This window comes from Polyodon spathula, chromosome 5, assembly GCF_017654505.1.
Source record: "Polyodon spathula isolate WHYD16114869_AA chromosome 5, ASM1765450v1, whole genome shotgun sequence".
In the NCBI taxonomy this organism is placed as follows: domain Eukaryota; kingdom Metazoa; phylum Chordata; class Actinopteri; order Acipenseriformes; family Polyodontidae; genus Polyodon; species Polyodon spathula.
Window position 1 is genome coordinate 70,829,841 of NC_054538.1, and position 25,506 is coordinate 70,855,346.

A 25,506-nucleotide genomic window follows, 5' to 3' on the forward strand; every position below is an offset into this window, starting at 1 on the left:
TGCACAAATACAAAATAATTTCTTCTTATCTACATCTATATATATATATATATGTAAACACACCTTGTTACTGAGGTAAGATGAAGAATGACTCATTGCACACTACTTCTGGCCTTGGAAGGAAATCTAACATTGAAAACATTGTAAAATAATGATAAAGTGTACCAAATATAAAAAAAAATGCATTCCCACACCACGATATATAAGTGAAGTTCAAGTATATGTGGAAATCGAGTTAAATTTACATAAGTGCATGTTTTTTTTTTTTTTTTTTTACTTCAGTATTGAAAACCCATGCAGTCCAAAATAGATCAACGCGCGTGCGCAGAGCATAGGCATCAGTCTAACCAATGGGAGAACTGCATGCTGGAAATCTCCACCACTCAGATTTCCGCATGTTACACGGTCTCTTCCGGTACGAGGTGCTTTAGTAGAATAAAAGACCAACTCCAGTCAGTCTTCCAATTTCAACTGTTTAAATTGTTAAACAGACAATGAGTGTATGGAATACCACCCTCGAATTCTGTAAAAATACTACTTGCAACTTTAACTAGCGACAGGTAAGGGGGTTGCAAAAGACTAACATGAATCTATGAATTTACCCAACAGATGCACAGCAGTGACCATTGTGGTGATGTGTCAGTATAATCAGAGGTACTGGATCGAAATCATATTTTTATTACGCCGCAGTTTTTTTTTTTATTATTGTTGAAAAACCTATGCTGCAGCCAGTTGAAAGTTTGTCCAGTTGCCTCGCACATAAGTTAATGTTTGACTGTCGTGTTGGCTGACACGGGTGAGACGGTCAGTGCAGCAGATGTTTGTGAGTTCCATTGCAGCAAGAAATGTTTACACACACAAGAAACGACGTGTTACTGTGTAAAGAAGTGATCGGACGTTCTTCTTGCTCCTTCGGATGAGGCGTAAAACCGCGGTTATAGTATTGTAAGAGACTGTGCAGCAGCAGTTATGCATAATTCACGGCCCTAGTCTCTTGAAGTTGCTTTGGATAAAAACGTCTGCTAAATGTATTAATTATCAATAATGGTGTTGCATTTTAAATACATCAGATGAAGTATCTGCTGAAAATTCTAGCAAAAATGGGGGATATCGAAACAAACAGTGTATTATATTGAATAGTATATGTGCAGCAAGTTACATTTAGGCAAGTTCACGGGTTTACAGTAATTCCTGTGACAACAATCACCAATTTTACAGGAAACTATCGCTATATATCAAAAGCAAATTAGCCATTTAATATGGCGTTATCAAGCGTTGGTGGTAGTTATTTTTTACACAAGGAGATGAGAGATTGTGTAATGTAGCTGTATTTTTTACTAAAGCATGTTGGTAGAGCCCCACCCGCCTATGTTAGTTGGCGTTAATGGACTCGCCCAAAGTTCTGCGCTTAACTGCAATTATTCCAATTTGCGAGTACCAGTAATGAGCAGAGGACTTTAATAAGAAAGTAAGAACATAAGAAAGTTTACAAACGAGAGGAGGCCATTCGGCCCATCTTGCTCGTTTGGTTGTTAGTAGCTTATTGATCCCAAAATCTCATCAAGCAGCTTCTTGAAGGATCCCAGGGTGTCAGCTTCAACAACATTACTGGGGAGTTGATTCCAGACCCTCACAATTCTCTGTGTAAAAAAGTGTCTCCTATTTTCTGTTCTGAATGCCCCTTTTTCTAAACTCCATTTGTGACCCCTGGTCCTTGTTTCTTTTTTCAGGCTGAAAAAGTCCCTTGGGTCGACACTGTCAATACCTTTTAGAATTTTGAATGCTTGAATTAGGTCGCCACGTAGTCTTCTTTGTTCAAGACTGAACAGATTCAATTCTTTTAGCCTGTCTGCATATGACATGCCTTTTAAGCCCGGAATAATTCTGGTCGCTCTTCTTTGCACTCTTTCTAGAGCAGCAATATCTTTTTTATAGCGAGGTGACCAGAACTGAACACAATATTCAAGATGAGGTCTTACAAGTGCATTGTACAGTTTTAACATTACTTCCCTTGATTTAAATTCAACACTTTTCACAATGTATCCGAGCATCTTGTTAGCCTTTTTTATAGCTTCCCCACATTGCCTAGATGAAGACATTTCTGAGTCAACAAAAACTCCTAGGTCTTTTTCATAGGGTCTCATTTAGAAAGACAATTTTTAAGCATACGTGACAGAGAAAAGGGGCACTTTTGTGGCAGGAAGGCTAGGGCTTAAGCCTGTGCACGTCACTGCTGAGTACAGTATTATTATTGAATGGTTTGTGTGATAAATTGAGAATGTTGGTAGTAATAACACTTACCAGAATGTAACTTCTAGGATTTGCTTAGGCGTCCGTCAAGACCTGTAATTAAGTAGATTTAGCAAAATTCCAACTATTGACAGTGTTGCAGTGTTAAGTTTTTAGGCTACACATTTCACATGCACCTTTTCTGTCATTTTACTTGTAATAAGAATATGCTATTGGAAACGTGTTTTCATTGTAAACCATGATATCTGGCACTACACTAAGTAAATAAGTTTGCTTGTCTTGTGTTCAAGAACATTTGTTACACTTGTACTTCCTAAGCCCCTTTCACATTGGCACTCCTACCCGTGTCCGGACCCGGGCCCTGGCTAACCGGGCCACACCGGGTAGTGTGAAACCACGTACCTGAGTTAACCTGGGTCCCAGCGACCTACCTCAAGATGTGGATCGACACGCTTTGACTCGCTGAGCGAGACAAAATGCTTGACGGCCGTTCATGAGCCGACTTAATAACAAACAGCCACGCATGCGTGAAGGTTTCACTTCTCCAAGGAACATTTCTGTTTAGCCGTGTTTTTGTTGATTTGAGACACATGAGCCAGGAATGTAGAAACATTTGCTCCAATCAACATTAACCGTGATTTAAGGTAGGCTTGCAGCACAATAAAAAAAAACACAAACAAACGTGGTTTTAAAATTAATACAAACAATAAGTATCATGTTTACTAACACATATTTATTGTTCACCCTCAAAACGTGCACATTGGTAAGCATGGAGAATCGATGAAAAATTAACCAGCAACGAATCTTCATTGCAAAACAACCGCATGAAATACTGTGTTAATACGAAAAATAAGTTCACGCTGTTGAGCCACAACACACTCAAATGCTTCAAACTGTTTAAAGATTAAATCAATACAAGTACCAGTTTTATCACAAAACTAAAACTAGTTTGTTTTTATAACGCGTACATCGATAAATAAGAACGTAGAAAAAGGAGCAAAATACGAATATTCATTGCAAGACTCAAATGCATGAAATACCATTGGTACAAAAACATGTATAAATGCACTAAAAGGCAACCCCGTTAATTTCCGAAAACAAGTTTATATTTTACTTAATTTCTGCACGCTCACAAGAGTTTCACAACTGGGTTTAAAATGAATAACGTCATAAAAAATGTATTAAGTGTACCTTTTTAAAATTTAAATAAATTAAGTTTTCTTGCCCTTTACCCTGAGCTTCGGGGTCTCTTCATCGCTGCTGAAAAAAAACAAATTGGTAAGCTTGCTCTACAGCCGTGTGCATTGGCTGGAACATTCAGTATGTCTCGCATTATATTATTCATAACCGGGCGTTTAAGAGACCTGACTTCTATTGACCATATTTCCAAGCAGCCCGGGGGCTTATTAGAGACCCGGTGAGTATTGGAGACTGCCGATTATTTATGACAGTTTCCTACTGTAGCTGCATTATTTTCAAGGATATTTGATGAACCTATGGAAATGGATAAATGCAGGTTTAAAAATAATAACCCTTGAGCGTCCAAATACACTTACAGCAGTTTGGGAATTACATGGCTTCTTTAATTGTATTAATGGTATCAAACAAATAGGATATGCTTTTTATATATAGGTTGTGTGTGGATTTTTTTTTTTAAGAACACAAAAGAATAAACAAATGAGAGCCATGCTTGTCTGGCTCCTAGCAGCTGCTTTATCACAAAACTTTGTCAAGACAAGATCCCAATAATTCTGCATTAACAATGTTAAAAAAAAGTGGAAAGTGTTTCCTACACCCTTTTCCATTTAATTTTCAACTGCGTCCCCTGGCTCTGGTTTCTGTGCAGTGCACAACTTGAAGAATTTAAAGACTTCAATCAAGCTCCCCTGTAATCCTTCTCTGTTTTAGACTAGGTTCAGTTTCCACAGTGCAATAAACAGTGACATTACTACGGATTGTGAGCTGGTGGTGGATAGCATGTTACATCATTAACATGGTGTAGAAACTGGTTTTATTCTTAATGATTCATGCTGTGGTTTTCCTTTGTGCTCAGTGTAGCCTTGGTCTTAGATTGACTCTCACTGAAGGGGTGGGCTTGGAAGATATATCCAGGGATTTGGTAAAAGTTAGTGCTGGGACAAACATGGGTTTAAATATTCTTTCAAAATTGTAACCGACATTCAGCCTGTTTCTTGTAAACAAATCTGTCCAAACTTAAAAAAAAAAGAAAAAATCAGGTACCGTGTCAAATGACCTACTGGATTAATAAAATGACAAACTCTCCTGTACAGTAAAATGTTATTTATTTTAGCTGTCATTTAAGAATTGGTTTCCTTTACGCAATTTGGTTTATTTATTTTTTTGACAGTGTTTGTTTCAAATATTCTAATTTGAACCAGCACGTGTAAATTGACATTCGTTGGATTCTGTATTTGAGTTTAGGCAGCACTTCTAAGTTCGAAACTATAAAGTTAAAGCTGTTGCTGTAGTCATGGGTTGGTACAGCTGTCTAACATAGCCACTGCTTTTTAGATTGATTTATTTTTTTCTTCTTTTTTTCAAAGGTTCCACATACAATTATGGAGGCTTAAAAGAAGTTGAGTGTTTGGGGGGGGAAAGAAGGGGGCTTTCCCCTTTTGGTGGTTGGTAGCTGTGAAAAGGATTTATTGAAGGTGCCAAAGTTGTGTGTGTGTGTTTTTTCAGTAAAAAAAAAAAAAAAATCTAAAATATATTTTCTGAGATTGTAATGTATATTTATATATAGTAACATATCTATTTATTTATATACTGGTTAATGCTGTGCAAGGTGCCATATTTCTTCCGATGCAGTTTGCGTAAGGTACAGCTATCATGGTTGATTGATGTAATTTGAAAAAGGACCACGGGTTGCTAGGGTGCCGTGGATTTTAACACAAGCACAATTCTAGCTCCTGGGTATTTATTATTATTATTATTATTATTTGCACCTTAAACAGCGTATAATAATTTAGGAATAAAACCCAAATTGCCAGGGTGTTTGTTTTCTTGTAAGAAGGGGGTTGTATTAAACACTCCAGAATGAATGTGGCCCCTCCTGACTGCACCCCAAAGTGTCGCTCAGTCCAGCATGCCCTGGATGCCCTGTCTGCGCTGACCAAGGGCAAGGAAGGCCAAGTCAAGGCCTTCCTATCTAACCACTGCCACAATGTGGCCACTCTGAAGGACAGCTTTGGCAGGACCGCACTTCATTTTGCTGCCTCGCTTGGGAAGAGAGGGGTGCTTGACTGGCTGCTGGACGTGAAGGGAGCTGACGTGTTGGTGAAGGACAAGGAATCCGGCTGGACCGCCATGCACAGGAGTGTGTTCTACGGACACATCGACTGCCTAGTGTCCCTTGTGAAGGTAAAGAGATCTAGGAAACGTAGATCCCTATTCACAAAACTATACACTAAAGAGTAAGTAACAGAGCAAAGTCCAAGCAACTTGAAGCTTTTCAAAAATCAAACCAGAACAGTAGGTTGAAGGAATGACTATACACCACAAGAAAGATAATAGTAAAGGGAATAGTAAAAAGTGAGGGTCAGGACCATGAACCAAAGCTGTGCAAACTGTGTGAAAGACATCTCTTCTACAATAAGAGACCCTTCGCATGACGTTTTAACTTGCTATAAATCACACAAATAAGGACTCTACTCTCAAATAGCGTTTAAGCGAAAATTACATATTTTTTGTCAATGTTACTTGAAATGGTTTGGTCCAGAATCAACTGCAGCACTTATTGGTGCTGCATTTATAGGTTCATGAGGTGAGACTATGAAAGGGCAACATGTCTAGCTTCTGGATAACTTCTGTTGAAAATATAAATATTTGGTAAATATCTTGGGCATCTAAGTCAACCACAGAACACTGTTTTAAATGTTTATTTTGAAAGCAAATACACAATTGTCCACCATATGTTGACAGTGTTCAGTTTCTATTCTGAGCAATAAAAGGGAGTGCCCCCTTAAAACACTTGTAATCCACATAAAAGCTGCCCGTCTCGGACAGCTATCTCATCAAAATGAAATCCTCAGACATCAACATTTTCAAAAAGCATTGTTAGAATAAATCTTACCTCCTTGTGCACTTCCATATAGATAGGTAGATTTAAAATGTCCAATTTCGATAAACAATATTATAGTAAACATATTTTTATTTTAACTTGATTTCTGATACTATCCCCTTTTTTTAAAACCCTTTGTTTGCAATCCATGATTTCAGATAGTGATACACTTCGCCCTTCAATGGCTTCTCTCCTTTTAACCAACCAGCTGTTTCCATTATTGACTGACAAGCTATCAGTCGGTAACATGCTTTGTCCTGTACTAGATACTATCCTAACGTAGTACTAGATATCGGGTTTTAAAATAAATACATGTTTACTATAACGTGGTTCTTTTAAAAACTGCACATTTGAGACCTGTGTAGCTAATGGACGTGCTAATGGAATTATTTTGTTGGCGACAATTACTTTATGGACTTTTTTTGAAGAATGTTTATTCTTAGGTTGAAAAGTCCTTAAACGTTTGGGAATAAGACGTCAGAATGTCAGAGACTATTGCAATCTAAAGTATGCCTATATGTAATCTTTTATCGGTACAAGCCACTAAAACTAGTTTGATTTGATTTCAACCTGTAAAATTGCCAAGAGATTGTTCTGCCTTTCATTTAAAGTTGTAAATTTGTATAAAAGTAAATGTTGCTTACAAGCTTGAATTTTCTTCTAACTAGGAAAATACATTAATTTAAGTTCATTATTCTGTTTAATTTTAGCATGGCAGTAGTCTTGTTGCTCAGGATAAAGAGGGACTTTCAGTTCTTGACTTGATGATGAAGGATAGGCCATCACATGTAGTTTTCAGAAATACTGGTAAGTTAAATCAATAAACCTTTTGTTAATAGGAAGATACAAACAAATACATTTGTATATGTATGTTTGCAATTTATTTACGCGTATGTACTGGTAATATATTTTAATTCAGTAAAAGATGGTAAACTGAATGTAGTGTTTCCCCAGGCGCAATGTGTCTTTGGTTTCTTTGTCTAATAAGTGGGCCAGATTTTTCATGGTCTTAATTTTAGTAAATATTTATTACTATTTCTAAATTTAGCACTTGAGTGTTTTCTGTTAGATTGTCTTACCTTTTTTGTGTAAATAAAACTTAATTCATTTTTCCTTTAAATGTTAAGACATAGAACACATTCTTAATATTGTTGTAACAGGGGTAACTGTTGTGTGTGGGTCATCACTGAATAATGAGTTTTTACACGTCCCAGCTGCACGTTTGTGCTAGAACCAGCGACACGGTCCTTCCTGTCAGTGGTATAAAACATTTAATTTATGAGCCCATAAAGGTTGCTGCCAAGTCAACTTTTAGAAATTGGTGAACTGCGTATTTTTTGTTTTTACTTTGATGTAACAGTTTAGCTTGTTTGAATTCCCTCACACTGCATTTTGTTTATTTGCATTTCAGATCCAACAGAAGTTTATACCTGGGGCAATAACACCAATTTTACTCTTGGCCATGGAAATCAACAAAGCAAACACCACCCAGAACTAGTGGATCTTTTCCCGAGAATTGGAATTTATATCAAACAGGTAGCTGTAATTGATGCATTTGTTTGCTTGTGGTGTTGCAAACAAGCATAACGTTTGTTACTGACTGGTACTTGCGATATAGAATGAACTAAAGTACTCCAGCCTTATCCAAGAATCTTGAGTTGTATCTTAATTTCTCTCGCTCTTCTCTCTTGTTATGTAACCCTGCAGGTGGTGCTGTGTAAATTCCACTCCGTGTTTCTCTCTCAGAAAGGTCAGGTTTATACCTGTGGGCATGGCCAAGGTGGACGACTGGGACATGGAGATGAACAAACATATCTGGTAGGTCTGTAGCATTGGATCGGAGTATATTTCCCCTACTATGCCGTGGTACTTGCTGGTTACAGAGCTCTACTCACAAATTAGAAGAATATCTGCTTTTCTGTAGGATTTAGCAATCTGACATGTTAATTTTGGAAACAGACAATAGCTTGTTATCCTTGGGTTAATAGACAGTCTGGGTTATTTTGTTATGGTGGTTGCTTATTATAAATTGTCTTGTGTAAAATATGTATTCTGCCTTATTTCCTAACATGAATGTTGTACGGACACTTTTTGTAGTTCTCTCATTAATTTCCTCCCTTACATTCTGTGCCTTACAGGTTCCACGGTTGGTAGAAGGTTTAATCAGCCTTCACTGTTCACAAGTGGCTGCTGCCAAGGATCACACTGTGGTGCTGACAGAAGATGGATATGTTTACACTTTTGGACTAAATACCTTTCACCAGCTGGGCATTGCACCACCTCCAGCCACCAGTAATGTTCCCAAACTGGTATGAGTTTGTCTGAAATAATGTTACAGAATAAGACCAAGACTGTTTAGGCAATTGAATGTACCACAGTCAGTACATCAATAATTATTTTTTTGTTGTGAATTAAGTACGGGTGCTGTACGAGGGCTTGAAGACAACTTGTGTGCTAAAAGCACAAGGGTCTGTAAGATTGGAATTTTGCCTAAAAGTGACTGACAATTTAAATATTTACTGTGGAAATTTTTACCTAACTTGAACTACCATGAGGTTATATTTTTTTTTTTAAAAGTCACTTGCATTAAACTGAAAGTAGAAAACAATTGCACAATTCACAAGTAGGCCTACATTGGATTTGATGCAGATGCAGAGAAAATAAGAACATGGCAAGGAGCTTTATTTCTGCAGATGTATGCAGTGGTAGTTCTAGAAAAGGTGAAACATCTTCCGAATATTTCATGATTTGGCAGTGACTTGTAGGCAAAACCTTTTTTTTAATAATCTGATGCAGGTCCAGTCCAAATCTCTGAAAGGAAGGACTGTTATTGGTGTGGCTGCAGGAAGGTTCCATACCGTTCTCTGGACAAAAGAAGCAGTATATACTGTGGGACTCAATGGGGGCCAGCTAGGTGAGACACAGAAAACATATTACCATAATCCTCTGCAGGTTTAAGCAGTCAATCGTTATTTCTGAAGTGAAACCGCAAGTAGTTAATGGGCTGATTTGATCACCCTATACCCCACTGGGATAAGCTGCTGCTGGAATTGGATATATAATTAACTATCATTAATCATTTTAGGTTGTACAAGTAGCTTCATATTATGGGCTATTTCATTAGTTGAGCTGCTCCCCAAATAAACATGTAAAAACATGTTTTAAAATATTTTGTGGCAAGCATTCACATTTAGGCTTAATTGGGTTGGCAGGCTACCTTCTGGACCCCAATGGAGAACGGTGTGTGACGGCTCCCCGACAGGTGTCTGCGTTGCATCACAAAGACATTTCAATCTCCATGGCAGCTGCCAGCAACGGTGCCACAGTTTGCGTCACTGAAAAAGGGGATGTCTATCTGCTGACAGATTATCAGTGTAAAAAACTGGCTTCCAAGTAAGTTTTAAAAATGGAAGAAATTTAAAAGTAGTTTTGCTTTATCTGTGGGGAAGTAATGTCACATCTGGTAAATGTTCCTTGTGACTTAAAATCTGTGTATTCTGTGATCAGTTTTTGCAGTATTTCTAAAAAGGCTTGTTTATTTAGTTTTGAAAGCATGCTTCCAGTTCTTTCATCACATTCACGTTTTCATAATTTGACTGCTTTGCTTTGGGCGGCAACCAGCATGTATGTGCAAAATTTAATTTCACAATAAAGTTCAAGAACATTGCCTTACCACTCGATTTTTGTACATTTCACTTCAAGCATGTCTTTCAGTAATGAAAATAAACGGCTCACTTTGAATAATTCTGGGTGGTTTTATTATTTGTATTCCTTATTATTTTTACATGTATTTAACTTTCATGATTTTAGATGACCTTAAATCTGAGTTGATTTAACATGACAGGTCATCTAAACCTCTAATCTTTGTGCAGATCTGACAGACCTTTTGTTCTTGTATTTCGTAGACAGCTCAACCTAAAGAAAGTGCTTGTTACGGGAGGCTTCTTGGATCATAGGGTCGACCCCCAGATTCTCCGAGAGGGTGGAGGTGAAAAGATGTCTATTCTAGCATTGGATGAAGCTGGAAGAGTAAGTGTAAATTTGTGATGCCCTGACAAAAATCAGTAGAAAACGGCACCAGGTTTTCAGTCGTCGTGTGTTTTTTTTTTTTTTTTTTTTAACTAAACTGGTTCAGTTAAAATCTTTATGCATTTTACAACACTTTATAATTCAGACCAGATATTGCTTGTGTAGAAGCTTTTCATCAAGGTACTGAAAAGGCCAAGATACAGTTGACAGGATTTATTTTGCTGTAGGCAACAGTGCATCAGTTAAAATAAAACTGATCTTGCATTATTTTAATGACTAGTTATGTAAGTGTCATGTGTTATCACAAACATTGTTTTGGCCTAAAGTCTAAATTGCTTGTTCCTAAATGTTTGAAACATTTACATTTCTATCGAGCTGTTTCTATAAAAAATAAAAGGCTGTCGTGGGCAACTTGATGAAAAATACAAGGGCCTAAAAAGAAGCTGTCTAGATGTGGAAAGGAGGTCTTGCATGTTAGCACAATCTAGAGGATATGAAAAGCATCTGTCGAGTCTTACCGTGCAGATTGCACTAGTCATGAAAATACATTTAAACAGGCTGTTTAAATCCGTTGAATTGACAATAGTGAATTATCTCTAAAATAATGACAAATTGCTGTAGAGAAAACACTGTGGCTCAACCCAAACATAAAAAAAGTTAAGATTAAAAAAGTTTCCTGTGAATCTAAAAAAAAAAAAAATTTAGCTTATTCGAGAGTTTTTCTTGTAATTGTGTTTGTAGGTGTTCTGCTGGAAGTCGTCGAGTGGCTCTGTGAAGCAGTGCAGATGGGCGTACGGACGGCAAGTCTTCATGTCGGATATTGCTCTTAGTAAGAGTGGAATGATGTTCATCACTATGGAGGGTGAAGGATTTTCCGGGCAGTGGGTGGCAGACAGCAAAAAGATCCCTGACAAGAGAGGTATGTGTTTTGTACCATGAAATAAAACGGACAGCCATGAAGACCACTTTGGCACTCCTTTTCCGTTCTAAAGATCTTCCACTCTTCAGTTACTACAACCAGAACACATTTTGACATTAAATACTTTATTTTAGCATTTCTTAACACCTAAACTGGCTGGTTTCACAGATAGTGATTTAACACTGGGCCTTCCTCATGTTACCTTAGGTAAGGTAGTCCAATAATATTGATATTTTAGTCTGGGAAACCAGTTATAAGTGTGTACATTTATTACACCACTAATTAGTTGAGAATGATTTAAGGACAAGGTCTAATGCTTAAAGGAGTGGTAACCAAGGTTTTGAAATGCATTACTTTCCTCTGATTAGCACTTGACACATTACCACTGTCCCTCTGCCTTGGTGTTTTGATTGTGTTTTTTTTGTTTTTAATAGTTATGATCTGCAGATCTTTTAAATATATCGATAGTTGCTGCCGCATCATTAAAACTCAGTCCAATGTTCTAGCTGCTATTGTATCATGTGGTATGCAGCAAATGTAATTTATCTGCATATTAAAATTTAAATAAAGGGACGATTCTGTGCACAATAACATGGGAGTAATGCTACTGTTAGTAAAGCTGCTAGGTATGATTATTGGTTAGCACTACTGTAAAGCATAACAATTCTATGGAAATTAGATTTATATTAATAGAAAACAGATTTATTTTTATACACTTAAATGCAAAATTAGGAGCATGTTCAGTACTCATGAATGAAGTTTAAGGAATGTGTGTTCGAGTATTCGATTTGTCAACATTATTTGTGCAATACGCAAGGATTTCTTTGTCCAGTTAACCCCAGTCTGTATTAATCACTATTATTGTGCTTTTGTTGGGTTGGTGAATGATTTGTGTTTTGTTAATTACAGATGACCGAACGAGCCTCGTGAACACGGCTGTCACATTCTGCCACACAGAGTCAAGCACTATGTACGAGAGAATTCGAATTGACAAGCTTCCATTTGTTCACCGGGCTGTCGGCATAACTACTGATTCTAATGGGCGTAACTTTGCAGTTTTGCAGTCTGATCCTAAGACTAGGTATTCTTAGTTAGTAAATATCAGTGTGTTACATTGCATGTACAGTGCTCCCCCTTTATAATGCTATAGTCAGGAGTCATGCTGTTTGTTACCTTACAACGAGAATACTAGTGTTAGTGTAATGGCATTATGGGACTAGTGGGAGCCATGACTGTACTGTCTTGTAACCTGTTCCGCAGTATAAAGGGTGAGCCCTGTATTTATTTACGTGTGACAATTGCAGTTTAAGCACTAGTGTACATTTAATAAACAAAACAACAAATAAACAGAAACAAAATAAACATGACATGAGGGCCAGAAATATAAGGTTCAAACAAAAAAGAAAGAACACTTGTAGGCTGGACATTCTCCTTCACTACCAAGTTACACACACTCCTCCACCAGATTTCTGTTTACATATATAATTAATATAATATATGGCCACTCCCCAATTAGCACCAATTACACCTGTGATTTCTGGCAGGGACAGATTTATCCCCATCCCTGTCAACCTTACACTCCCCCCTACTATTTACAACAGCAGGGCTTTTGCCCTGCCACAGCTTGTTACTGTTATATTTAGATTGTATGTTTAAGAATGGATTATCCAAAGCATATCTGTAAAAACAGACCATGATGTTTTATTTTCTTTAAAATGTTGCAGTTCGACATTAGTTTCAGTACTTCATTCCTACAAAATCCTTCCATGAATGAAATAGAGGCTAATTGAATAGTCAAAGTCTGTCCATCTTTGACCAAACCCCCTGATAAATTCCCATTCTTCTATTTTATCAATGTTTATTTCACACAAACACATTTTGTTTTTTTCAGCTTGTATGAAATTCCCAGTGTGTCGTCATCTTCCTTCTCCAAAGATTTCCACAGCCTTCTTGCAGAAACGGATGAAACGGACAACATCCATGATGTGACACTACAAGTAGACAATAGGATTTTCCCAGCTCACAAATACATCCTTTCCATGAGGTCAGATTACTTTCAGAAGCACTTCTACCCTGAGTCTGACCGCGTGGGATTGCCCGACATCCTCCATCTCAATGAAGACGCAGTGGGATGTGATCTCTTTGCACTTGAGAAAGTCCATCCTGATATGTTTGAGTACCTCTTACAGTTCATCTACACAGACAACTGCGACTTGCTCACCCATGGCTACATACCCAAAATAAGCCAAGTGGACAATAAGAAAGACTGTCAGGATACGCTCATCTCCAGCCTGCAGAAGATTAGCTTCCACGAGGGTCTGAAGGGCAAGTCTGCCTACAAGGTTTACCGGAGCCATCAAGTAAATGGTGATAGGGAGAAACAGAAAACCAAAGCCAAGAATGTCAAGAAAGGCAAGGAGGCCAGTGAGGAAGCCAATCCTGTGAAAACGTTGCAGGGATTGGCAAAGAAATTTGGGATTGCCAGCCTGGCTACTCGGTAAAAAAATTGGGTTTTTGTTCTTTTTGGATAACTTTAGGTCTGTCAACTTTAAATGTTAACACATTTCAGTTTATTAAACCTGAACATTTACCCATCCTCCTAAAGGTTTAAACTAAGCCAAGTTCCATTATTTTTGCACACTTTAATTACTAAAATGAGAGCAATTTTAATATTTATAATGTTTATTTGGTAGCCAATTTTATCCAAGGCAACTTACAGGTGTTACGGGCAAGATTAATATTAAATACAATGTAGTTTACAATAAGTGCAATAATACTACTAGAATACGATATGAAGTAGGATAGAGGTCCGATTTTTATGACTCGCGACTACAGGACCCGACCTGAACCCACAACCTGCTACAGCACCCTCTTACCTGTGACACGACCCTTACCGCTTTTAATAAGATCTGCAACCCGACCTGAACCTGCAAGTTTTTGTCCTGTGTCAACTGACTCTCCCATGCTCTCACATTCACACATCTCTACCATTCTCCACAGACTGAGTTTATATAATAGGCTATACAGTGTGGTAGCTTTATGTAGTGGTCTGCATATATTGTAACATTAACTAGCTTTACTTTTGTGCCACCAGTTGAAAGAGAGCTACACCTGTGCTTTCGCAGAGATGTACCAGTTTTATGGATGTTTTTCAAAAACAAGCAACAAATCTAGTCACATGTATTTTAATTTGCTAAGATTTCAAATGAATTCCACTCTTATGATTTACCTTTCGAACTGTCATCCACTGCATAATATAAGCCCTGCGCTATCTTTTGTTTCACCTCGTTCGTAGACATTTTTAATATTGCCAAGCAGAAGTGAGAAAAGGATCCTGCAATGTATCAAACAAGTGAGACCACTGCTTAGTCAGCTGATTCCTCCCTAATTATATACATTCTTTGTGCTTTGAAGATTTGAGAATTAAGCGGAGTTACCCTTCAGTAATATAGGTATATGCATGTTGTGTGCAAAATAAGATAGGCAGAAATGCCACTGTGTATTGTGGTATTAAAACAAGTCATTACTGATATAAAATCCTCTCAATCAAAAAAAGCATGCGTTCACTATTAATTTGGTTTGTTTTATACATGAATGAACGTACTACAGTCATGTTTTAAAGGTTTGTAGTTTTGTTTTTAAATACTTTAGATCACCTGTGTTTTTTTTTTTTTTTTTTTTTAAGGCTGGATGGAGTTAAAGTTGAAAATGGCAGAATCAATGTTGTACACACAAAAGCTGGAAATAGACCAAAATTTAATCGGAAAAAGAGGCAAGTATTTACTGGTAGTAACTTCATACCACTTGACTTACTGGTGGTGTTTTAAATAGCCATTTATTGGCTTACTAATGTTTTTAAATGTCTGCCTTCCTGCGTACAAAGACTTTTTTGTTTATTGTTGTCTTTCTCAGCTCCTACATGAGTGATGTGACACTAAGATCAGAGGATGGAAAGGATTTCCCTTGTCACAAGTGTGTTCTGTGTGCACGGTTAGGTATGTGCTCCATCAGTTTTGTTTTTGCACAGTTGCACTTTTCCATGTGTCCTTTTTTTACAATATATATTTTTTTGTCTTTCAGAATATTTCCGTAGCATGTTGGGCAGTTGCTGGATTGAGGTAAGCCACTGCATTAAGCACTTTATTTAATTTGCTCCTTTGTGTGTTTCGTCTTGTATACGAGATCTTGTGCAGTTTGGTTGAGAGAAATACAAATCTGATCATTTTTAACTACAAACTGTGACCAAACATTTTGTACAATGAGATAAACTGCACACCCAGCACTTATCTTGATAAATCATAAAAAAAGATCAGGAAAAGAAAAAAATCGTATCTGCAATTGAATGATTCATTTTATACGTAAATTGAAATTATTCATAAATTATAAAACACTTGATAGTGCTGAATGTAGAAATACTAAAAGAAACCTAATAAATGAAATTGCCTACCACTTGAGTTTTTCCTTACCCATGTGTGAATGGCATCATTCACACCTGCAATGTTATTGTCTAATGTACAAATGCACATATTCATAAAACTTACCATCTCCTTTATCATGCCAATAATTGTGTTTAACATGACAGCATTGCATCGGGTGATGCATAAACGCCATTTACCAAAAGAAAACCTAATTTATGACGTTAGAATAATGTGCCCTTGGAGACCAATTTTCTCATTAGCATGTTATTTGTATGATTGAGAAATTTCTATTGTGCTGTTAATTGACCCTTTACCGGCATCATAATTAACATATGCATCAGACCAGGCGGAGAATGAGATCTGTCTTAACGGCATAATTTCTGCATTTTAGAAACATGTATTTAAGCCAATAGTAATAATAAAGTGTAATTGCATTAAGTCGTCTGAACAGGATAGGCTCCTTACAAACGCAAATACTTGCAGCCTATTCGTTGCTCTAAGAAAATGCCAGTCTTCGGTGTGCTTGTGTGGACTGTGCATCAAGAGGAGGAAGATATCTTGGAACATGATCCAGAAAGGAAGACCCTGCAGTTTTGTTTATAATCTGATGATCATCTTGCCAGCGCTTCTGGCAGTATATGATCTCCCTGTTTACAGTACCAACTGCATTAATCCAGTCGGCTATCTCCTACCAAATTTTTTTTGGCCACAGACTCTTGTATTTCTGAACAGTTGATCTGCGTTGACTAGTGTGTCTTATTTTAATAATGCAAGTTACTGGTTTTCATAATCTCTCATTCACATCCAAAACCTTTTTAGTACATGATGTACATTCAGATATGCTTTATGCCCGATCATAATCATTTTAGTGTGTAGCTAGGAATTGCATTATCCAAGGAGACCCATTGAAAAAAATGTTATACTGATGGGATGAAAATAAACCCAACAACAGATGCAAGTAGCTTACTAAATCACTACAATGAACATGATTAAAAAGGGCATATAAACACATTCTACAGAGTTTTTAACTGAGATCGTTCGGTTGATAAAGGACGAAGCTTCAGAAATACTGATGGACTCCAGTGGTGCCAAAGTCAAGATGTGTGCACTACAATATTCTGAATTTTGAAGTCCTAATTGCTTTTTGCAAAGAAATAAAATTAAGTAATAGGTATGCTATGTGTTACTTGTATGTAGCCATCTGTACGCTGCAGTCTTCTATGCACATTTAAAAATTATTTCTGTACAATGTGTGCAGTATATGCAAGTTACTGTATAGTATCATAACATGTTAATGTGCTAATCGTTTAGTTTCAGATTATCCATGTGTGGTGGTGTGTGTTTTTTTGAGCATTGTACAGTATGTGTAATACATTGGCATGATTTTGTTTTGTTACCGGTAGCCTATAAGCCAAAGGAAAGTTGTGTGTAGAAGAATGCCACTCTTTTTGAAGTGCCTTTTTATTGTTTTGTCCAACTTAGGCTTCCTGCTGCTCGGCTCTGGAAATGCCCATCCACTCTGAGATTCTGCAGGTCGTCCTGGATTATATCTACACTGATGAATCTCCTACCATCAGAGGTACACAGACAACAGATACTTAAGATCTTTAAATGCCTAGTTGAAACAATAATGAATTGAGTAAAAATTTAGTCCAGGGGTGGACATCGTCTTTTGATGTCCTCCATATACCACCAGATTCTGATTCTAAATTCTAAATAAAGGTTTTATCACAATTGGATACATGTAACTAGATGTGTTCTTAATGCACGTGTGACATACAGTATAGGGGATTCGAATGGTTTAGATACAATAGTAGTGCTGGGTGACCGAGATAGTTACACTAAGCTAGGCCATAGGGAAGACTTTTTTTTTTTTTTTAATGGATGAGGTACTACTGGGAGTCTTGGCTTTGGAGTGAAGTGCTTTAATTGATGGACTGGTCTTTTTCAAACTATGCGTTTTTAATTGCAAAAAAAAAAAAATCCGTTTTAGTAATTGATGCGATCTAGCTTTAATAAACCGTCTTTATTTAAAGGGACTATTTTTGTGTTTACACAATTATCTGAGATCTGTCAGCTGGGGTGGGAAACTGGGCAGGTTGACAATAATAAATAAATAGTTACAGCAAGCAATTTGCCAATTCTAGAGTCCTCGCATGTGGAGTTTCTGTGTAATGTGCTAGTTGTGGCAGACCAGCTCCTCATCAGACGTTTGAAGGAGATGTGTGAAGTGGCGATTACAGAAAAGCGTGAGTATCCTTTTTTTTTGCGCACATTAACAGAACTCAATCTCGATTTGTGGCGTAGGCTTCTGAGGATCATTTTCTTTTTATGACTGGATAGATATATTGCTAAATGAATGTAACACCCTTAATGACGAGGCAAATCATGCATATTTGTATATGCATAATGTATAATTGACTTGCCAAGGTTCTAATGTCTGAGTTAGCTTTATGTAGTATTTCAACCCCTTATACATTTTAGATTGAACAAATTGCTGTTAATTTTGTAAGAACCAAATTAAATGGGAATGTTACCCCACTGAACAAACTCGTATATAATACCCTGTTCTCCTGCAGTGACCCTGAAAAATGCAGCGGAGCTCCTTGAATTTGCTGCCATGTATTATGCAGATCAACTGAAACTGTCATGCCTGCAGTTCATTGTATTGAATATGGCAGCATTACTTGAAGCAAGGTAACAGACAATAAGCTTTTGTGGTTAACCTTAAAAATTCCGAATACCCTGCATTGGTTATTAAAGCTCAATGTGTTCTGTGTTTAGAACTCTGGATGTTCTTAGTGCTGAGGTGCTGAAGGAGCTGTCTGCTGCTTACCGGAGAATGGTATGTATTCATTTAGCCAATTCTGATGCAACTTGCAAATTTACTTTTCTATACTATTAAGAGCATTAGAATCTGTGAGGCAGGTATATGGATGCTGCTTTTTCTGTCTGTTAATCGAAGTTTTAACATGTGCATGCAAGTCATACTAATGGCTGTAATGTTGTATTTGTGCCCTCATACTGTCAAACCCATCTTATTCTGTCAAGTACAGATTGAATGGAATCGTGGTAGACTCTTTGGGACCAGGAGAGGGAGTTTATTTTCCTGACCTAGTTTTTTTTGTTCTTTCCTCCTAATTTTATGTGCCATTTGATCCACTCTTCATGATTCCCAAGATCCCTGCTATGCAAAGGAGAATAATCACACCATATCTAGATGGGCCTGACCTGAGTTGTTTTGAGGAGGGTGATGGCGATACCTTGCTGTGGAGCAAGACTGATGCAGACACAGAACCTGTGTGCAGGTATGAAGTCTCTGCATGAACTGGAATGCATGTCCCTGCCCCTGTCATATAGCACCCATGCTAAAACTAAAGCCAATTCTAATGATATATTTAATCTACGATGAAGCTACTGAATCTTAATTGTATGATAAGATACCAAGAAAGGTCTGTTCTGTTGACCCCAACCGTGGCAGATCCAAACACCACCACTGTTTAATATTCAACTGTAATTTAATTGCTGTTCAAGACAAATATGCGTAAGATTGTGTTACTCAAAGTAACGTTCTTGTACTAATTTAAATGAAGGCAGTATTTTGATACAGTATTTGATCGATTTAATTGACCTGCACTTGAGTCACTAATACCAATTTGCATGGATTTCTATTTCTAGATCTTAATTTTTTTTTTTTTTTTTTTAACCTTTCAGAGAAACCCTTTTAAAAAGAGCCAAAATCAAGGCCAAGAAGAAGCCAAGGAGGCGCTCTGACAGTTCAGGGGGTTATAACCTCTCTGACATCATCCACAGCCCGACCTCCAGAGGTCAGCAAGCAGCACTACTTTTGAACATTGGTTTTGTTCAGTGCTAAAGTTAAAGTGTGACCATTTTGAGAGGATAGCACCTGTTCAGTCTTTAAATTAACTGTTTCTCAGTTTGAAATACAAAAAAATACTAAAGTTGTCCTTTTTTAATATTGCTACATATGTCCTAGCCACTTGGCTGAATGTAATGTAAGTTTTTGGGTTTAAATGATATCTCCAGTAGTGTTTATTTTTGATTTAACATAAATGAGTGTGTATGTATGTATGTGTATGTATATATAATGTGTTGTATATATACAGATATATATATATATATATATATATATAAAATATATTATACTTGAAAGGCTCCCCATATTTGTGGCTTTACAATGTGTATATTCTAGGATTTTATATACATTGTCAGCCAATTAAGGTGCATTAAAGAAATAAAGCTACGTTTTCTTTTTTTGGTAATATGCTGCTGTGCACAAGAAGTAGGCACCTACTATTATGAAGACAACTAGAAGTAAAGGGCAGCTCCAGTACTCCTAGTGAACACAGATTTATATATAATAGAAAAAAAAAACAATACAACTGTTGTATGATTAAACATAAAAATGAGGGGACAAATACAATATAAAATGTAATTTGAAGCTGCCTAATGTTATTGGACCAGCTTGCAAAAAAAAAAAAAGATTTTCAAATGAGGATTTTCTTTTTTTTTTTATGTTTTCATCTAGGTTTAATTAAAATTGGAAAGACAAATTCCATTGAATCGCTCCAGGAGCTCCTGACATCTGATTCAGAGGGAAGCTGTGCAGGAGTTGGCAGCCCCAGAGAGCTACAATCGCCTGTCTTCATGGCAGGACCCGGCCACGATCATTCTGAGGTCTGGTATTATCACACAGCAGGCAACCTTGAGTGCTCTATTGGTATGGTAAAGCGATTAGGGGAGACTAATCCATTCCTTCTGCGATGGGGGGGGAAAATATCTATTGACAGGTATTTGATCATTTTTATTATAACCAGGGTTTTCTTAATAGCTAAACAAGAAATTACCACATATAAAGTATGACCTTTGACATGCAGGATATAATCCTAAGGAATCCAGTAGCCTCAAATTCCAAGAAGTTAGAATCAGTCAACATGGTTAAAATCACCTAATAAAAGAATCCTATCATATATGACTGTCACTATAGATAGCAGATCCACAAGTTCAGTCAGAAATAGCATGTTAGACTTAAATGGTCTATTAAGTAATTACAATATGAACAGGTAAGGTTAATGTCAAGGTTAAAACTTCAAAAGATGAATAACTTCAACAATTTCCTTTTTGATTCTAAATTCAATATGGAAAACAGTAGCAAGTCCACCTCCCCACCCAGTAGAGCGAGCTTTCTGGAAAAAAGAATAGTTAGGTGGAAAAGCCTCAATCAGGGAAACATTGTCATTCAGTCAAAGCCATGTTTCAGATAGAGAGAATGTTAATATTGTAATTCTTCATAAAATCACTTAATGGAGCCTTATTAAACAGAGACCTGACAATTTAAATACAATTGGTCTAGTCTAGGTCTTGTGATTTGAGCAGGGGTAATAGGAATTTTACGAAGGTTACTGTAGCACATAGCGGGTAGCTGGAATGGCAGTATACTTTTTACCTGAATTTTACATGCCCCTTTAGATTCCCTCTCCTCCCTAGTTCCTAGTTTTAAATACCTTGCTAGGTGGTGTTGGATGTCATCAGCTAGCCTGCTTGCCCCTGACCTATTTAGGTGCAGTCCATCTTTCCTATGTCTTTCTTTTCTATAAGCAATCCCAGTTGTTTATAAATCCAACAACTTCTTGCACACACCAACTAGCCAGCCAAGTATTGGATGATGTGCCTCCAGCTGTTGCTTGTCCAGATCACTTTAGTAATAAAATGCTATTGATGGGGTAAATTAGCTCTTCCACAGCTGTGGTATTTCTGTAAAGAATGGCGTCTTAGAACCATGCAAGCGACGCTAAGGGTCTGTTCAATCCATGTAAACGCAGCAGACTAAAATAGTCCACAGTAACTGACGTGCACTGTTACAGATGCTTTCACAAACCCAGACTGCATTATGTAATGTCCAAGATTAGTGCTAATCTGGGTCTGTACACCTGTGAATTTCACTGAATGTTCATTGCAGACATTGGCTACATTTCCAATCAGAATAGAGGCAGCACTGAAAAAAAAAAAAAAAAACTTGACCCTGACCCCATTTTATTAGGAAATTTTTATTCTACAGTTGCACACAATTATTGGCAACTGACACTAATATAAGAGAATAAGAAAACAACATGTTAAATACAGGCATTTAGTGGACATTAGCCACTATTTAATAATACAGGCCAAACATACAAAATTTCTGGTAGTTCCAGAAAAGTATAGTATGATGACAGTAGGATGACATCAAATTTGTAGAACGGAAACTTTCCAGTCTGGATGCCAAAAGTCATTGTAAACATGGCCGTTCGTTCCAGAGTCCGCTGACATGCCTTGCCACTCCTGATGACTAGTTAAACTCAGTTGAAGCACACTGTAGTTGCAGTCAGCATCTACGCTTGAAAGAATACATGGAATGAAAAGATTTGTATTTAGTTTCATCATAACTTTTAGGAGCATTGTGAAGTGTGGACAAAGGTCCACGCAGGTTAAAAACAGTGACATCAGATCACAAACCTTAGCTGCTGTAATGGAATTCCTCTCAACCTTCCTGTTTTCAAATGTACTACTTTTTATTTAGGTTAATCTGAGTATCATATATGATGAAGTGGTGTTTACTGGTGTTGGTTCAGTAGGCCTGCATGTTTGCTAGAACTGTCAGACACATGCAAGAATATAAACTTTTGAGGTTAAAATGAAATAGAAACATGTGTATTTTTGCTCTAAATCACCTACTGATTTGAATTAACATCATAGAAACCCTTTGTAACATGCTTTTCTTCCACCTTAATGTTATAAACATGTGGTAGAACATGTACAAGGTAAAAAAAAAAAAAAAAAACCTTTTGCTTAAATTTTACAATTTTGCAGATGGAGGAAAAATCTCAAGTTATAGAAACAAAAAGCCCAACTCCAAGCATCAAGATGAAAGACCAGAAGGCTTCTACTCCACAGTCTATCCAGAGACCAATAACAAGGTTGTAAATTGAGTGGCTGTTCTCTTTCTGTCCTGTGTGTGTCTATCTGCTTGTCTCCCTCCTTTCACATATAGATATATATATATTATATATATATATATATATATATATATATATATATAAACTACATTTATAGAACATAATTATTCAACACTAATTTAAATATGCTTTAGTGAACAAAGTAATACAAAGCTGGGAAAATACCAAATGTCATGGAATTAATTCCTTGAGACATTTGCTTTGCATGTCATTTAGTGCTAGCTGTAAAATAAAATGTAAAGGTGTGCTATTAAAGATTGCTCATGGATCTGTTTGCTTCACTGTTGCCATTTATCGTGTTGCTGACACCTGACTGGCTGAGCCATGGAGGGATGGAACTTGATTCATCTTTGCATGGACTTTTGTTACAAGTTTGTTATGCATACAGCTCTAATTATTTTTAAATGCATTTCATGCAATAAATAGGGCGTGCTGTTGCACTGGGAATTGTTGCGTGTAGATTTGTTGTTCACAAAGATCTATGCATTTAGAAAGCCTAATTAGGGAAGTGAAAATATGTCTGTTCCTTTGAGCCTTTTAAACAAGTTAAGATGTTTTAAGATGACCTTCTAGTACTTGGAAGGAAGCATAACATGTATATGTCCCCTCTAATTGTTTTAGCCCAACCAGTCCTCCTGTGTTGGATCTGAGAGCTTTCATGGAAATGGAAGCACATATACAAAACTGTGGAGCTACTCATAAAAATAGTTCAGGGTAAGTACTTTTTTTTTCTTCCTTGTCCCAAATATGAAAACCTCAGGATTATAAAGTTAGCAGCATTGCATAAATTGGCATGGATGTACAGTATGCTAAATATTAAAACAAACCTGGGCTTTAAATTCAATGAGTACATGTCAGTGTTAATAGGCTGTGTGCTGTTATGCTCTCTTCTGGGAATATAGCATATGCAGCACAAAGTGGAACTAATTAAAACCCATGGCAGTCGCTGGAGTGACTTCAAATCTGGCTTCCTGTGAGATGTTTTTCAAAATATGCAGAGCTGCTGAAAAACGTATCACCGGAGTAACAAACAAATCTGGTGCAGGGTATTATCTTGAGGATCGTTTATCAATGCCAAACAAAGTACACAGGCTGAGGATGGAAATCTGCAGCGATGTGTTCTCCCCAATGCATTCTCTTTTAAACTGGTTCTTTGTGAAAGTTCAAGTGATTGTAGCAAACAAAAGTCATTTCATAAATGCTACTTATACTTTTATCTGCTGTAGTGGTCAGTTTTGTACAAAAATAAAACTCCTGGTATTGTAAGTGTGTATGAAGCATGGCATCCTTTACTGCACTTTAAAACATGGCTTCTTTTAACTCATTTCAATTGCATAATAAATGATAAGCTTTTTTTTGCAGTAGTGGTAGTAAACCCACGATACATGGAACCAAGATTTCCCAGAAGCAAAGAAAAATGATTGCTATGTCAGCTAGAGTGTGCAACTCTGGATCAAGGAATGGGGACAGCGCCCCTTTGAAGTCCGGTCCATCAACATCTCAGTCTGAAAAAGCATGGTTGGTTCATACAGTTGCACTTTTCATAAGTGGTTTCCTTTTATGGAAAGGAAAAGGTGGTTGTTTAGGCAGTTTACTACAGAATAGTGATGTACTTTTATTTTTATAATATCCACCCTTGCTGTTGTGCCACAGCAGTTGAATACGCGGCAGACTGCTATATATGATGACAAATTGACGATTACAAAAATGTCTGGTGAAATTTGTCACGTGACTGGTTATACACTTATTATTTAACCTTTAACCACTCCTTTAGAGTTTTTTAAGCGTTTAAAATTCCTAGCCCTGCAACAGAATAGGTTTGTAGAGAAAATCAGTCAAGGTTTTTAGACTATGTTATTAGCTTGTCAGATCATGTGATTGCTTCAGAGTGAGAGGTTGCAGTGCTATTGCTCCTCTGTAGAAATGCATTGTAATATAGTTAATATGCACAGCTTCAGGAGCTTGTACTGAGGTACAGCTACATTCTTTAATTTTGGTAAATTGAATGCGCTGTATAAATGTAGTCATTTATTCTTTGTAATGTGTTTTGTGTACAAGTGTCTCATAGCTCTGATATAAGTTGTAAGAGGGCAGGTGAAACAAGTACAAGTGGTATTTTTTTTTTTTTTTATCATCGGTACAGAAGTACCAATTATTAGACAACAAGCACATGTGTTGTCCATCAACAGTCCAAAGCACCTTTTTGACCATGCATCCATAGTCAAATTTGTGTTCTTGTGCATATTTTAGCCTTTTAGTATTGTTCCCTTTCTTACCAGAGGTAGTTTTACTGCAACACATCCTTTAAGTCCTGTTTTCGAGAGTGACTGTCGTAATGTTGATTTTGGTGGACAATGACGCCTGTGCCTTCTGCCAGTTCTGTTGTCAATTCAACTCATGTTTTCTTTCTATTCCTTAAGGATATTATCTTCAGGTGTTGCTCATCCTTGTTAGACAGCTTTTTGGGTCTTCCAGTCCTGGGTTTGTCAATTACAGATTGTTTCTTTGTTCTTGTTGCTTATGCTTCAGATACCACACCTTGAAAATTGAGTGGTGCGAGCTATTTCACTCAATGTTTTTCCTTTATGCAAGTCAAGGTTATTATAATAGTAGAAAACACTAATGGACGCTCTCAGTAAATTGTTGATGCTCAATGCATCAGAGTAGAAAAATGCTACATGTCAAAGTTTAGCACAAGAGTGTATTAATAGAGGACAATGAGTGCACAGGGAAGTTTTATTTATTTAATTTATGTATTTGTTTTGTTTCTTTTGCCATGAAAACTGTCTGACTGGC

At 37.0% G+C, this 25,506-nt stretch overlaps 1 protein-coding gene across 3 annotated transcripts in view; it reads left to right on the plus strand.

Annotated features, from left to right (window-relative positions):
• The first annotated feature begins 403 nt into the window (after positions 1-403).
• ibtk (inhibitor of Bruton agammaglobulinemia tyrosine kinase) overlaps positions 404-25,506 on the plus strand; it is a 34,079-nt gene continuing 8,976 nt past the window's right edge. For 2 of the 3 annotated variants that reach the window (XM_041251216.1, XM_041251218.1), the window contains exons 1-25: positions 404-560; positions 4,815-5,631; positions 7,042-7,138; positions 7,743-7,867; positions 8,039-8,149; positions 8,470-8,640; positions 9,128-9,245; positions 9,544-9,724; positions 10,237-10,360; positions 11,102-11,279; positions 12,189-12,360; positions 13,171-13,776; positions 14,965-15,051; positions 15,192-15,274; positions 15,360-15,397; positions 17,180-17,276; positions 17,845-17,946; positions 18,277-18,394; positions 18,482-18,542; positions 18,878-19,005; positions 19,412-19,524; positions 20,247-20,395; positions 22,565-22,671; positions 23,332-23,424; positions 24,073-24,228. In XM_041251216.1, the coding sequence (XP_041107150.1) occupies positions 5,308-5,631; positions 7,042-7,138; positions 7,743-7,867; positions 8,039-8,149; positions 8,470-8,640; positions 9,128-9,245; positions 9,544-9,724; positions 10,237-10,360; positions 11,102-11,279; positions 12,189-12,360; positions 13,171-13,776; positions 14,965-15,051; positions 15,192-15,274; positions 15,360-15,397; positions 17,180-17,276; positions 17,845-17,946; positions 18,277-18,394; positions 18,482-18,542; positions 18,878-19,005; positions 19,412-19,524; positions 20,247-20,395; positions 22,565-22,671; positions 23,332-23,424; positions 24,073-24,228 (3,539 nt within the window). In that variant the 5' untranslated portion in view covers positions 404-560; positions 4,815-5,307. The remainder of the gene's footprint in view (positions 561-4,814; positions 5,632-7,041; positions 7,139-7,742; positions 7,868-8,038; positions 8,150-8,469; positions 8,641-9,127; positions 9,246-9,543; positions 9,725-10,236; positions 10,361-11,101; positions 11,280-12,188; positions 12,361-13,170; positions 13,777-14,964; positions 15,052-15,191; positions 15,275-15,359; positions 15,398-17,179; positions 17,277-17,844; positions 17,947-18,276; positions 18,395-18,481; positions 18,543-18,877; positions 19,006-19,411; positions 19,525-20,246; positions 20,396-22,564; positions 22,672-23,331; positions 23,425-24,072; positions 24,229-25,506) is intronic. The other variant, XM_041251217.1, reaches the window with a different exon arrangement.